Source organism: Oncorhynchus tshawytscha, linkage group LG31 (genome assembly GCF_018296145.1).
Source record: "Oncorhynchus tshawytscha isolate Ot180627B linkage group LG31, Otsh_v2.0, whole genome shotgun sequence".
NCBI lineage: Eukaryota > Metazoa > Chordata > Actinopteri > Salmoniformes > Salmonidae > Oncorhynchus > Oncorhynchus tshawytscha.
This window is the reverse complement of record NC_056459.1, coordinates 21548180-21564200: the sequence shown is the minus strand read 5'-3', so window position 1 is coordinate 21564200 and position 16021 is coordinate 21548180. Positions and strand designations below refer to the sequence as shown.

Sequence of the window (16021 nt, the reverse complement as noted above, 5' to 3'; positions counted from 1 at the left end):
CTCTCAGTTCACACCATAAAAACATCACAACATACCTACTTTATATCTGGCTACATCATACCCTTACCACTAGATAACTTCTACGAGTCTACGAGTAGCCTGCTATGCCAAGAAAAAAGCACAGAGTAAGCACGTGGTTAAAATCCAAGAACATTTCCTGCCTAACCACACATCTGTGTTTTGTTCCCCAGAAGAGCACACCAACCATAGCTCACTTGAGAAACACAATTAAAATCTCACGGGCAAACAAAAGAAATAAAACAACAAAACGATCTACACACCTAAGTGATATGTTTGGGTACTTTGAGAGGGGGGCGGGGTGAGTGTATGCTATGAGTATGTGTCAGGGGCTGAATGTTTAGGGGAGAGATATGGGGGATTGATTCAGATCACTGTTTGGAAACACAAACAAAGTTGTCAGAGCCTCTCTCAACCTTATTTTAAAGGAGTGCAATGATGTTCCTCTGCAAGCCCCCTGTGTCTCTCTGTGTGTCTCACAGGCTCTGCCCCCTAGGAGCGGAGGGAGTGGTGAAAGTATAAAACCCCTTGGGTTCCCTCCAGCCAGACTGTAGACCTACTGGAAACTATAGAGACACCTGAGTGTTGCCCCACTGGCTAAACTATCCCATCACAATGTTGTCACGGTAAGTGAATACTAACACAAGGATGGCTTGCTTTTGGTATTTATTTTGAACTTACATGTGTGTACGGCTACTTATACAATTACTCAATCTATTTGGACATATATCTGTATTCTTGGGGGAAGTTTTATTTGTCACTCTACATGTAGAATGAAACCTGAGAAGTTTACATCTACTTTGGGTATTTCAATGATGGCAAGAGGGGATAGTTGAATGAATTGTTTTTGTGTGGATCGCAATATGTTGGTGATGTAGTTCTTTTTCTTATTTAAGTTTTCCTTGTTCATTTCTAAACTCCAATAACAATAGGATGAAAACCCAATAATGATTGTGGTACGAGATAAAATGATGGGACTCTAGACAGTCTTTAAAAAGCTTTTGAGAAGTCAGAATGTTTAATAAACACCCTGTGTTTGACTTTTCATTATATTACAAAGATAAAGTACATAATCTAACAACTTTTCATTGATGAACTTTTAATTGGTTTTAGTGATCAGTAATTATCCATAAGATATGTTGAACATAAGAACCTTTCCCTGCTGCAGGGTACATATATTCACATGTGTTATAATGCTATGAGCAGGGCAAACACATTTCCTGCAACCTTCCATTCTCAAATAGTCGTTTTAAAATGTTCCACTGCCACTAAAAACCCTAAGATGGCTTCTAGGAGAACACAGACTATCTGTTTGACTAAATTATTGTTTAAAAAGTGAAGTGACCAGTTATATATTTTTTTCTTATTCTAACAGACTGTTGATTGTTCCTTTGATCTTTGCTTTGGCTGGTCTTGCTATCTCAGCCCCTGTTAATGGTAAGAAAACATTCAAGTAAACATTCTTCTAAATCATATAAATGTGGGTGAATTTAGAATTCTTCCATCAGTAACTACAGTTTAATAATAATGACAATTTTATAGTTATGTGCACAAGATGTTGTCTAGACGATGGTTTTTATTTAAGTTTAATTTCATTCATCATGCTTCACCTTACCAGTTATCCAGTTTAAGCTACTCTAAGCTACACTGCAAACATAAAGTGAGCAAATATATAAACCGAAATGACCATGACATAATGTTTAAGTGAGGAGGCTTTTCCAATGTATACTGCGACCTCCATCCATCTCATTGAATCACAATGGGAGTCCTCTGCCTCTCCACAATGGCAGTGTAATCAGAACCCTGGTCTCTCTGTGGAGACACAAAAGAGGTCTGTTGTCCTTTGCCTGATGTGGGGTAGAGAGAGGAGTAGGGTGGGCCTCATATATGACCCATTCAAATGGAGCTAGTTCCCCAAACCACTAATCATGCTCCCCTAATGCTATCTAATGCATATTTATTTGACAGATGGAACCGAGGCAGACAATGATGGTAATGTGTCATTTGTGTTTTATCATGACATTCATAATCACCACAACAGTTAAAAAGTACATGCTAATCAGCTTTGTTAATTAGAAGTGGTTTTCTATTCAGTCTGAACTAGTGTTTATGCTGGTGTAATGACACCATTCCCTGTGCTGTGTGTTTCAGAGAGAGCTGCCCCCTTGCTAGTGCACCTTAAAGGTAAGCACACGGACAACCCCTCCAGTCAAAGCCTACACATACATATAGGTTACGTATGGATCGCTTCCGATATGTGCTTTGTCGTTTTATTTCATTTCCATTTGAAAAAAATGGACTGAAACCTCAACAGTGCTAAAAGTCAAACCATTTGACTGTTGCATAATTGGATACATTAAGATACTGAGTTTTCCAGTTTGGTATTGGCTTAGCTGGGTGATCATTGGCAAGGGGTGCTATGATACTTTTTTTTGTCTCAGGTGACAAAGATGGCGGAGGCCTCACAGGGAGCCCGGATGGAGTCTCCGTAGGTTTGTACTGATGCCAATGTATCTCCTACCTAATACCTTCTTAACCACTATGCACCATTTTATACCGACGGACACTAATAAGAAATCCTCTGTTGTTCACAGGGACCACAGATGGGACTGATTCCAGTAAAGAGCTAGCAGGAGGTATGAGGGTCTGGGTCTGGGGATCTTTCCATCAAGGAAGAAGTTAATGTCATCTTGAGTGAATGATGTAGAACCAACTCAACTAGACTTTCAAGGAAACCAACTCGGTAGATTAGAGAACAAGAATGAATATGCCGATTCCCTAAGAAAGTAAAACATTTCCCCTCACAGTACCAGTGAAGGAAGTTCAACATGAGAGAAGGAACACTGAGCTGTTGATCATGATTTGTTTTTAGGTGCAGTGGATTCCTCACCTGATACAACAGACACCCCAGGTCAGTGTGTGTGTGTGTGGGTGTGTGTGTGTGTGTGTGTGTGGGTCTGTTGACAACACATGTTGAGCCGCTCAGACTATAATGTAAGAAACACACACACATTCACAATTATCAAAATTACAGCAAATAATTAGTGAGCATACAAAACGGGCCTGCTATAAGACTATAAAAAAACACTTAACTATCCCCTATAGAGGATCTGCAATGGGGATACTCACATACAGTATAACAACACCCCAAAACAGAGCTAAACAAATGCTTTCTAGACCAGACAGTAAATGTCCAGACAGTAAACCAAAGGGGTCTCAAATCCAAGCCAAAGGTATATCAAGGCTCGCCAAAAACCACGTTTCCCACTTCCCCAAACCTCCTCATGACATAACACATTGTTTACTTACTGTCATTCTTTAACACCCACTATAAACTGCATCAGATGTCTAATTCGTCTAACGTCTAATTCCAACTCACCTGATGTTTGTTCTTCATTTATCAGATGCCAGTAGCAGTGATATATTCCCAGACACAAACAGTGAGAAACCAATTCATTTGAATTCAATGAAAAACACTCTATACTAGGGATTTCACAGAGAGCATCATACTCACCCTTCCTTGTCCTACAGACAGAGATACCAGCGTGGAAACTACAGGCAATCCTGATGACTCTGATGCCCCAGGTGAGACCTAGCACAAGGTCGAAATCATTTGATAACAATGCAGGATGTACAGATGCATTCTTCTATCGTGTGTCACAGCACTGCGTGCCACACATTAGCCTGAGTGAAAATCTGTGAGGGAAAGTCAGACACACCCTAAAATTATTTCCATGGTGACGATGAGAATGCATGGCATTTGTTGTTTCCCCAGGCCACACTAGCCTGTGCTGTGCTGTAATGTGCTTTTTAATTATTTTATTTTTTTACAGTAGTTACTGCATCTGTCTGTCTACTTTCAAGTGCGAATTGGACAAACCTGGGGGAAGACATACTGTAGCCATACATCTATTGTCAAGCATTAATCAAATAAACCATTTTAGTGGCAGTTAACATCAGCAGCAAATAGATGGCCAAACTACTGTATGGTTATGTAATCATGTTCAATAACAAGGTAGGAAATGATACAGTATTTTCATACCTTCCAATAACATTAATGTCATTATGTTAAGATGCAGCCGAAGCAGCAGGCAGCCAAGATACAACGGATGCAGCTGGTGAGTGAAACAATATGTTTTGAGAGATGTTCTTGCTACCCAATGTCAAAGTTGTCTCATTCTTTTGGACACAACAGTTACTTTAGTCAAAACAAAGATACAAAATGAAAGGCACATTCTTCTAGACTAGAGTTATCATACCTAGTAATATAATAAAGTACAAAATGATTGTTCATCTGATACATAGTAATATAATAAAGTACAAAATATAGTTCATCTGATACATAGTAATATAATAAAGTACAAAATTATAGTTCATCTGATACATAGTAATATAATGATACAGAAATACTGTTACATTACTAGCACCTTGAGTGGAGTTGCCAACAACCGGATGCATCCTGTTTTCAGGGATACAGCTATCTTCAACCTAGCTTCCTTTTCCACTGAAAAGTGGATGTGGGAACTCCACTCAGGTGTTTCTTTTGCTCCTTCTACATTAGGTTACATTATTAGCTGAGTCCACATGGCTACGTTAATGGAGGGATGTAGGGTAGAGCTGATGATGACTGTCAGTACATGATCAAATATGATCTGTTTTTTCAGATGCCTCTGAGGCTGTGGCAGAGACCATAGACACTTATGATATACCAGGTGAGGGCACATCTTGCAGCACAGAAAGCAATGGCAGTCTTCACAACCACTGAGCCTAAATCTTCAAGTCCTTCATCACTGTGAATGATACTTTTGATTTGACATACGTCAATCAATAGATAGACAGATCAACAATAAGTATTGGAATTGTGATACACCGGGAATCGGGATACTGACCCAGGACTGTTTAGTATAGGTCAAATATAGTGCACTGTATAGGTAATAGGGTGCCATTTGGGACCCTAAAACAATTAACTCATTCTAGACTAGGGCCACAATAACACTCACCCATGACAAAACGGCCATAAATTGTTTGAATTTTGACTCATTTAGTCTGTCTTCACCACAGATACAGATGGTGCTGATGACAGGGAGAAGGTGTCGACAGAGGTGTCAACAGAGGATTTGGGTAAGACCCATTCTCTCTGACTTACTTACACAATAACCAAACTCTAACTTCACAGATCATCAGAACATACTAACATTATCATTGGAACAAACATTATCATTGTAAAAAGCATTATCATTATAATAAACATAATCAGTGTAACAAACATCGCTGTAAAAATCAACAGGTCTATGTTGTTAATTAATAAATATAATACATTTATGTTGCTAATTAAATTATGATTTCAGACTCAGCAGGTGTGGATAAGTCTCCAGAAAGTGACTCCACAGAGTCTCCAGGAAGTGACTCGGCAGAGTCTCCAGGAAGTGACTCCACAGAGTCTCCAGGAAGTGACTCCACAGAGTCTCCAGGAAGTGACTCCACAGAGTCTCCAGGAAGTGACTCCACAGGTAAAATGTGTATAAAGCAGACATTGTGACAGTCCTGACACACATACACCGATCCCCCATTCAAAGCATTGATAAGTAGACAATACATTATCCTGTCTAATGAAAATATGATTAGGTACTCATAATAAAACACACAACCAACTTTTTGTTTCTTTTCAAGATGAAGTGCTGACAGACGTGCAAGCTGACTCTGCTGGTAATTATGAAGAACAACATCAAGGTTGTATTGTAATGTTGTACTAGACAGGTTCATTGGCAATTCAAAGACATCAAATAATAGGTGACGGCAGTTTGATGACATAAATCATGTGTTATTGTAGATGTGACCAGTGATGACATGGATGAGGCCACAGAGACGGACAAAGATGATGACAAGAGTGACGACAAGAGTGATGCAGGTGTGTTTAGTTGACATTTCTGAACTGGACATTGATTGTCTGGGAAACTGTAATTTTGAGCTGTTCTATCCTTCAGTTGGTCATAAACCTGTTCTTGACTTCCTTCTCATCTGCATCCTCTTGGTGCAGATGAAAAGGATGCCGCAGATGAAGAAAAAACGTTAGATAACGACTCTGCAGGGGAGTGTGCTCCTTGAAGGTTACGTTAGTCTCTCACCCAAGGGTCATGATAGGGTAGGTCTTATCACTGGCCTCCCAAAAGGCTCAATACTAGGATCTCTCTTGTTCTCACTTGGTTCTACATATTCTACTTCATATAGCCTAACACAGTAGTTCCCAAACTTTTTATAGTCCCGTACCCCTTCAAACATTCATCCTCCAGCTAGCACCAGGGTCAACGAACTCTCAAATGTTGTTTTTTGCCATCATTGTAAGCCTGCCACACACACTATACGATACATTTATTAAACATAAGAATGGGTGTTAGTTTTTGTCACAACCTGGCTCGTGGGATGTGACAAAGAGCTCTTATAGGACCAGGGCACAAATAATTATATAATAATAATTAATAATTATGATCTTAATTTAACCATCTTACATACAAAACCTTATTTGTTAATCGAAAATTGTGAATAACTCACGACAGGTTAATGAGAAGGGTGTGCTTGAAAGGATGCACATAAGTTTGCCTGTATTTCGTTTTCATGCTCGTGAGGCCCGAGAATCCACTCTCACATAGGTACGTGGTTGCAAAGGGCATCAGTGTCTTAACAGCACGATTTGCCAAGACAGGATACTCTGAGCGCAGCCCAATCCAGAAATCTGGAAGTGGCTTGTGATTAAATGACATTTTCACAGAATCACTTGTTGCAATTTCGATGAGGCTCTCTTGTTCAGATATTAGTAAGTGGACTGGAGGCAGGACATGAAAGGGATAATGAATCCAGTTGTTTGTGTTATCCTTTTCGGGAAAGTACCTGCGTAATTGCACACCCAACTCACTCAGGTGCTTCGCTATATCACATTTGACATTGTCCGAAGGCTTGAGTTCATTTGCACACAAAAAAATCATACAATGATGGAAAGACCTGTGTGTTGTCCCTGTTAATGCAGACAGAGAAGAGCTCCAACTTCTTAACCATAGCCTCAATTTTGTCCTGCACATTGAATATAGTTGCAGAGAGTCCCTGTAATCCTAGATTCAGTCTTGTGAGAAACTCTTCATCATGCAAGCGGTCAGACAGGTGAAAATGATGGTCAGTAAATAACTTTAAGCTCGTCTCTCAATTTAAAACGACGTGTCAATACTTTGCCCCTTGATAACCAGCGCACTTCTGTATGTTGTAAAAGTGTTACATGGTCGCTGCCCATATCATTGCATAGTGCAGAAAATACACGAGAGTTCAAGGGCCTTTCTTTAACAAAGTTACCCATTTTCACTGTAGTGTCCAAAACGTCTTTCAAGCTGTCGTTTTTCAAGGCATTCCCTTGGCAGCAAGAGCCTCTCGGTGGATGCTGCAGTGTACCCAAGTGGTGTTGGGAGCACCTGCTTGCATGCACGTTACCACTCCACTATGTCTCCCTGTCATGGCTTTTGCGCCATCAGTACAGATAACAACATGAGCAGCAGCTACGTTTGGCTACATACGGACCGTTAGTGTAATTCCAGCGAGCGAGTAATGGTTAACCATCTAGTGTCCAGCGAGCGAGTAATGGATGTTAATTATTTGACTAGGCTAACTGTATTTGACTTTGTTGTTATTTCGCTGAACACTAGATGGTTAAATTTGATTTTTGGCAGTGAAACGAGGCAACTCAGGCAAGAAAATGTATTACCAAATGTTTAGCCCCGTTGGAAAATATAAATGGACGGTTTGAAAATGTGAAAAGAAAAAAAAGTTTAAAAAAAATATATATATATATATTTAAAAAAAATGTGAATCACATTTTTATTTGGCATACCCCCGACGGCATTGTACGTATCCCTGGGGGTTTGGGAATACCTGCCCTAACAGAACCGTATTAATTACCAGGATGTCTTAACATTCTCACTTGTCTGCAGATGCTGCCACAGACAAAGATGACAGTGATGAGGATAAGGACACTGAACTAGATGGTAAGGCCCATGCAGAAGACACACAGTCAGAGGAAGCGGCAGACAGCGACAGCAAACAAGGCGCTGCAGACTCAGACTCTGACACAGAAGATGACAGGCCAGAGAAAGACGTTAAGAACGACTCAGATGACAGCAAGGACACCACCGAAGACGACAAACCAGACAAAGATGATAAGAAAAACAGAGACAGCACAGACAACAGCAATGATGACAGCAATGAGATGATCCAGGTCCCCAGGGAGGAACTAGAGCAGCAGGAAATGAACCTGGAGGAGGGAGGAGTGATTGGCAGCCAGGAGGAGACTGTAGCAGCAGACATGGAGGAGGGGAGTGATGTGGGGGACCAGAAGCCCGGCCCTGCAGACAGCATCGAGGAGGGAAGCCCTGTAGGGAGGCAAGATTTGAAGCATCCACAGGATTCTGAGGAGGCGGAGCTGGAGGCAAATGAGGAGGAGGAGCTGGAGAAGGAGGCAAAGAAGGAGGAGGCAGAGGAGGAGAGGAAACTAAAAACAATAGAGTCCGACAGTCAGGAGGACAGTAAGGATGAAAGTGAGGCTGAACCAGACTCCAACAGTAAAAAGGACATTGGGACCAGCGATGCCCCTGAACCACAAGAGGATGACAGTGAAGAGGACACTGAAGCCCAGTCAGAGGACACTGATGATAGCATGATGAAGGAGCCCAAAGGTGAGGTTACCACTACAAAACCATAGAAATGTAGCTAATAATTAGGCCAGGTCATGTGGTCAGGAAAAACAGCTAATAATGAAAAGTACATATGTGATTCCATGTAAAAGATGGTGTAGTATTGTTCGTGACAATGGTATTATATTGTGGTAACTGAAACACTTCTTTCTGATATAGATTCTGACGATGCTGAGTCTGACAAAGATGATAAGGACAAAAATGATATGGACAAAGATGATATGGACAAAGAAGATATGGACAAGGATGATATGGACAAAGATGATATGGACAAAGATGATATGGACAAAGATGATATGGACAAAGATGATATGGACAAGGATGATATGGACAAGGATGATATGGACAAGGATGATATGGACAAGGATGCCTCTGGTAAGTCTCTCTATCTTGTGTGTCACTTAATCACCTTGCCTGTTTTTCAGCTGATCCATGCAGTAGTGAATGAAAGAGTTGTCAAGTAACCTATGTCAAACGGTCCATCATTTTATCTTCATAGACTCAGTGGATGACCAATCTGAATCGGATGCAGAGCCAGGCGCAGATTCACACACAGGTTTATTTCCTCTGATCCTGAATAATAATACTGGGGCTTTCAAATGGCTTGTTCTTTAGCTGTTGTAACATTCAAATTCATTATTGTGGCTCAACATAATATATATGAATCTGTTCTTTAGATGAGGATGAGACCAACGAGGATTAACATTTTTTTTAAATGCATGTGAAATAAAAAACATTGGCCATACAAATGTATGTATTCTAAATAATGTATGTATTCTAAATAATGTATGTATTCCAAATACATTTACAAATGTGTATCATGGATTAAAATACATTACAAAATGCATTAAAAAATACATTATTTGGCCATTTATTTTATTTCACACATATATCCTAAAATGCATCAAAAAATATATTTCAAATCATTTGTTTTTCTCGTATGTATGTAATATAAATTGAAATAGTAAAAACAAGGCTGATTCGTGTTTTTTTCCGCAGATGTCGATGAGATAGATGGGGAAGAAACAATGACTCCAGATTCAGAAGGTAAGGCCCAAAACTGACTTACTTCTTTGGATAGTTACCAATGAAAGGACCAAGCATTCCAAGGCTTCCTCACCAGGGGAAGAAACAGTGCATTTGTGTTCACCAGTCAACTCAGTCAACGATCCACAAAATAAACACATCTTTTGTCCTTGTGACTTTTCTGATCAGATGTCTGTTTGTTTGAACAGAGATAATGAAGTCTGGTGAGATGGACTCGGTTGTCGAGGCAACTGAAGGTAAGAGAGGAGACAGGACTGCCCTGCCTGATACCTCCCACAGCTCACATCAATAGACACTATGCAGACACAAACATGAATCCGCCCGTACGCACACACAAACACGCACACACACACGTACACAGGAATCCAGGGCACTTTGCTGTGGCTAGACCAGTTAAATAAACAACTCTAATGAACTCACCAGAGGTTTGGTGTGGAGTACTGGCTGTGTTTGTGCTAAATTGCTTTGTGCTAAATCCCCCCCCCCCCCCACACACACACACACACACATACATTTATCCAAAGCACATGATGAGCTGGGAATGACAAGTATGAGGAAGTGACAGAGCAACACACAGACTACAGAAAGTTATTGGAATAAATGTGGGGGTTTTTCTCTCTCGGCCATTCCAGCTGACATTCTGGACCAACCAGACCCACAGGATGACATGACACAGGGCGCCTCGCAGGGTAATGTCAGCAAAACACTGCAACCCACCAAACCATGTCAGCACTTTAATATATAATAATATATGTAGTTTAGCAGCCACTTTTATCCAAAGGGACTTAGTCATGCGTGCATCCATTTTATGTGCGCACATTTGACATTTCCATTACATACTTATTTGACCCATCTCTCACTCTGACATACAGTTATTGTACGGTATGATGCAGTCAGATGCTGTTGTATTCACTTCTATGTACTGTATATCTAATTTGATTTACAGCCGCTGATGCTGCTGCCACCGCCCTGGCAGCCCAGTCTTAGCCCTATGGGTTGAGCCCACAGCACGCTGTGGATGGAATCAGACATTTTGATAGGTACCTAAAGCCCATTGATTTGTACTTACAAATGAGAGGAGAGGTATCCTGTACATTGAAATAATATATATAATCATTTCACATTCCGTCTCCTTTCATTGCAGACCCATCATGGTGAATCTCACAGAAAACTGACAACAAGCAATATCAACAAAAACTTTAGTAAAATGTTGCTCTTAAGTTCCTTAACCCTCTTTTGCCACTCAAAATGGTGAAGGTGTGTGCAGTGTCTATGAGGATAAAATTAAATTATTCTACTTTTTTTGGTGTACATTACATTTTTACCCACTTTTTGAATGTATTGTTTTTTTGGTAGTTGGACATTGAATCATGAAGAATGTCAACTTTGTTTTTTGTTAAAGACATTTTATGTAGTTACACTCCTGTCGTATCAACTAGCATATTGATAAAATGGTCACTATGTTCTTTTACAATGCCCTTGAGAATACCAGAAGTCTGTTTTTTAATTCAGTCATTGTAGGTTTGCTATGTTTCTGCAGGGTTCCTACTGGTTTCCTCCTGCTTTCGTATGATGCATTTATGTCTCAGTCCTTGACAGAAAGCTCAATTGGCACGTTGTCCTTCTAACTGATAATAGCTGCTACATTTGAAAAATAACTCAGACTGACTCACAGCTCAACATTCGTTTTTAAATTATGAACAACATTAGGTCATTTATACAAAATGAAGTGTACATACGTTTTATGACGCAACAATGTCTTTGATAAGGTATGCAAAACAAATCTAGAGAAAGTACTAAAAAAGTGTGATCTACATTAGTCGGAAAAGATTGTAAAATAACAATTGTATAGACATAATGAGAATGTCATTTGAATATGTACACAGGGGGGAAATCTAATAAAGACTGAGTTGTCAGCAAGTTTTTGGGGATAAAAAGCTGTATGTGTGTGTTTTTGTGAATCAGCTGATGAAACGAGTAGCAGGTAAGAAGCCTACTCACAGACTACCAGGACTTTCAAATCATATGGTATTTGTCACATGCTTTGTAAAGAACAGGCGAAATGCATACTTTACAATAATATCAACTATAAATAATATGATAACATCAAATGTATACAATACAATATCATAATAATAATCAATAGAGTTACGAGAATTTGACACACATGTCAAGTTCAATAGCCATGTTTTGAAGTTGCAAAGTCCTACATCTGGGGTCTGATAACATAGCACACTTGTAACCGACACAGTAATAAAAGGGACCATGCCGATGACAATGATGACATGAAGAAGAAGTGTGAAGTGGCCTGGTAGCAATCACTGTTTAGCTACAGGTAAGGCAGGGCCAGCGGACACACATTTCTGGCATTGCTTATTTACGCATTCCTTAACCTTGTCCTAAGAAATCTTTCTCCGAGCAAAAGCAGGGAATCCAGCGCACACAAAATCAATGTCTTACACACTGAGTATAACAAACATTAGGAACATCCCCCCCAAGTTGGCTGGATGTCCTTTGAGCGTGAAAACCCAAGCAGCGTTGCAGTTCTTGACACAAATTGGTGCGACTGGCACCTACTACCATACCCCGTTGAAAGGCACTTAAATCTTTTGTCTTTCTCATTCACCCTCGGAATGGCACACATACACAATCCATGTCTCAATTGTCTCAAGGCTTAAAAACCCTTCTTTAACCTGTCACCTCCCCTTCATCTACACTGATTGAAGTGACATCAATAAGGGACCATAGCTTTCATTTGGATTCACCTGGTCAGTCTATGTCATGGAAAGAGCAGGTGTCCTTAATGTTTTGTACACTCAGTGTAAATGACCAATAACATTGAACTGGTAAGGCTTACAAAAGCCAGTTCACAGGTGTCCTACATTAAAAGGAAATAAATGAAACAATTCTCCAGCACCACCCCAACATCAACATCTTTGATGCGTTTCTATGTTTTGTAGTAAAAAAGATTGAGGAAAATAAGTGTTTCCAATTCCACTTATCTTCCTCCATCTTTTTTACAACAAAACATAGAAACATGCCATTTTCACATCCTGTATGTTCTGGTGGTGTTGGAGATGATGAATATGAAGTAGAAAAATGTAGAAATGTCCCTTTAAGATAAAACAACACTACACAGAAAGCCATCTGAGACATTACTATTTGCTGTTGAAGACATACTTTTTTTTACACATGAACACATTCTGACAAGGTATGACAACACGACGGTGGTAGGCCTGATCACTGACGACAATGAGACAGCCTACAGGGAGGAGGTCAGTGACCTGGCAGTGTGGTGCAAGGACAACAACCTCTACTTCAACATGCAAGAGGAGCTGATCATGGACTACAGGAAATGGAGGGCTGAGCACACCTCCATCCACATCGACGGGGCTGTTGTGGAGCAGGTCGAGAGCTTCATGTTCCTCGGTTTCCACATAACTAAGGAACTATCATGGTCCACACACATCAACAAAGTCATGAAGAGGGCAAGACAATGCCTCTTCCCCCTCAGGAGGCTGAAAATATTTGGCATGAGCCCTCAGATCTTCAAAAAGTTCTACAGCTGCACCATTGAGAGCATCTTGACTGGCTGCATCACCGCTTGGTATGGAAACTTCTCTGCATCCGACCGCAAGGCGCTACACAGTGTAGTGAGTACGGCCCAGTACATCACTGGAGCCACACTCCCTGCCATCCAGGACCTCTATACCAGGAGGTGTCAAAGACTCCAGCCACCCAAGTCATAGAGCTTTCTCTCTGATACCTCATGGCAAGCAGTACCGATGCAACAAGTCTGGAAACAACAGGACCCTGAACAGCTTCTACCCCCAAGCTATTAGACTGCTAAATAGTCAGTTAAATAGTTAACCAATAGCTACACGGAATATCTGCATTCACCCTTTTTGCTCTAACTTTTTGTCTCATCACATATGCTGCTGCTACTGTTTATGATCTATCCTGTTGCCTAGTAACTCTATTCCTGGTTATATTTGCATATCTATCTGTAACGATGTGCGCTGAGAGCTGGGAAGCAAGTTCAGGGAGTGAGTGTTTTAATAAATAAACACAATGTAATACAAAAACAAGAAACACTAACAGCACACAGACATGACACAGAAACAGAAACAATGACACCTGGGGAAGGAACCAAAGGGAGTGACATATATAGGGAAGGAACCAAAGGGAGGGACATATATAGGGAAGGAACCAAAGGGAGGGACATATATAGGGAAGGAACCAAAGGGAGTGACATATATAGGGAAGGAACCAAAGGGAGGGACATATATAGGGAAGGAACCAAAGGGAGTGACATATATAGGGAAGGAACCAAAAGTGACATATATAGGGAAGGTACCAAAGGGAGTGACATATATAGGGAAGGAACCAAAGGGAGTGACATATATAGGGAAGGAACCAAAGGGATGACATATATAGGGAAGGAACCAAAGGGAGCGACATATATAGGGAAGGAACCAAAGGGAGCGACATATATAGGGAAGGAACCAAAGGGACATATATAGGGAAGGAACCAAAGGGAGCGACATATATAGGGAAGGAACCAAAGGGAGGAAGGAACCAAAGGGAGTGACATATATAGGGAAGGAACCAAAGGGAGTGACATATATAGGGAAGGAACCAAAGGGAGTGACATATATAGGGAAGGAACCAAAGGGAGTGACATATATAGGGAAGGAACCAAAGGGAGTGACATATATAGGGAAGGAACCAAAGGGAGTGACATATATAGGGAAGGAACCAAAGGGAGTGACATATATAGGGAAGGAACCAAAGGGACTGACATATATGAACAAAGGGAGTGACATATATAGGGAAGAAACCAAAGGGAGTGACATATATAGGGAAGAAACCAAAGGGAGTGACATATATAGGGAAGGAACCAAAGGGACTGACATATATAGGGAAGGAACCAAAGGGAGTGACATATATAGGGAAGGTACCAAAGGGAGTGACATATATAGGGAAGGAACCAAAGGGAGTGACATATATAGGGAAGGAACCAAAGGGAGTGACATATATAGGGAAGAAACCAAAGAGAGTGACATATATAGGGAAGGAACCAAAGGGAGTGACATATATAGGGCAGGTAATTAGAGAAGTGATGGAGTCCAGGTGAGTCTGATGATGCGCAGGTGCGCTTAACGATGGTGACAGGTGCGTGCCATAACGAGCAGCCTGGTGACCTAGAGGCCGGATAGGGAGCACACGTGACACTATCTCAATTACCTCATACCCCTGCACATCGATTCGGTAGAGGTAACATGTGTATGTAGCCAAGTTATCGTTACTCATTGTGTATTCATTCGTTGTGTTATTATTTTTCTATTATTTCTCTTTTGCCTCGCTGCATTCTTGGGAAGTAAGTAAGCATTTCACTGTTAGTCTACACCTGTTGTTTACGAAGCATGTGACAAATACAATTATTTGATATTTATACACTGATTGTGTGCTCTCTCTGACCCCCCTGTGGAGGATGGTTGAATGGGCTCAACCCTGACCCTTCATTCATCACACTCTCCCTAAAGTAGATTTCTATACGTCTCCTCTGAACTTTTAATGACAAATTCCCAAACTTAAGGCCATAAAAATGTATGATTATGAGTCTCTCTTTAGCACAGTGTAACCAGGAAGAGCTTGACATCAAATGACACTTTCCGACAGCAGTTTGCAGCAGTTTGTGTCCCATTGGACTCCAGCATATTTCAAACAGATTTCATACAGAAATGGAATATCCCTTAACTGGGGTCAAACTTTAAGAGAAAGCAGACAGAGAGATATAGAGACATACCTGCAGAGACAGTGAGACAGAGAGAGAGAGAGAGAGAGAGAGAGAGAGAGAGAGAGAGAGAGAGAGAGAGAGAGAGAGAGAGAGACAGAGAGACAGAGAGGAGGGGATATTATGTTCTCAAAGTTTGGGTTTTGAAGTCATCCAGTGGACTAGATCGCTTGACCCAACCGCAAAAGAGCTGTTTAGAAGGGCTCAAGTTCCCATGTGGCTCCTCCAAAGGGCCCCTGAAGCCTGGAGGCCTTCTCATGTTACAAATAAACCAAACCTGGTGGTCCAGACCGGACGCAGCCTGCATGGAGACGGAGGAAGAGGAGGAGAAAGAGGAGGAGATGGGAGGTGAACCAAAGACAAAAGTCTCCAAACAGCTCAGAACAAAGAGTCTGTGCCCTGCCAGACGACGAAATGGGGGTGGCCACTG

The 16021-nt window shown here is 40.9% G+C and overlaps 1 protein-coding gene across 6 annotated transcripts; it reads left to right on the top strand.

Annotated features, from left to right (window-relative positions):
* The first annotated feature begins 542 nt into the window (after positions 1-542).
* On the top strand, positions 543-11731 carry LOC112229519 (otolith matrix protein OMM-64). 6 transcript variants are annotated; one of them, XM_024395393.2, is made up of 23 exons: positions 543-644; positions 1394-1455; positions 1987-2010; positions 2170-2202; positions 2460-2510; positions 2613-2654; positions 2891-2929; positions 3423-3458; positions 3550-3603; positions 4098-4136; positions 4683-4730; positions 5080-5139; positions 5367-5528; positions 5689-5748; positions 5849-5926; positions 7989-8729; positions 8907-9122; positions 9247-9303; positions 9747-9794; positions 9983-10030; positions 10427-10483; positions 10741-10834; positions 10939-11731. In XM_024395393.2, exons 1-22 carry the CDS (start codon positions 634-636, stop codon positions 10779-10781), a joined length of 2007 nt encoding a protein of 668 aa, XP_024251161.1. In that variant the 5' UTR covers positions 543-633; the 3' UTR covers positions 10782-10834; positions 10939-11731. The 6 variants fall into 6 exon arrangements, with proteins under 6 accessions (XP_024251161.1, XP_024251165.1, XP_024251163.1 ...); XM_024395397.2 differs by having other exon boundaries at positions 4092-4136; positions 5367-5502; positions 5687-5724; XM_024395395.2 differs by having other exon boundaries at positions 4092-4136; positions 5367-5502; positions 5687-5748.
* Positions 11732-16021: the final 4290 nt, after the last annotated feature.

Excerpts from the sequence above, each read along its gene's own strand:
- LOC112229519 (XM_024395392.2), top strand. Across the intron at positions 9,304-9,746 it reads AGGCGCAGATTCACACACAG|ATGTCGATGAGATAGATGGG; the intron begins GTTTATTTCCTC and ends TTTTTTCCGCAG. Across the intron at positions 10,031-10,426 it reads GGTTGTCGAGGCAACTGAAG|CTGACATTCTGGACCAACCA; the intron begins GTAAGAGAGGAG and ends CGGCCATTCCAG.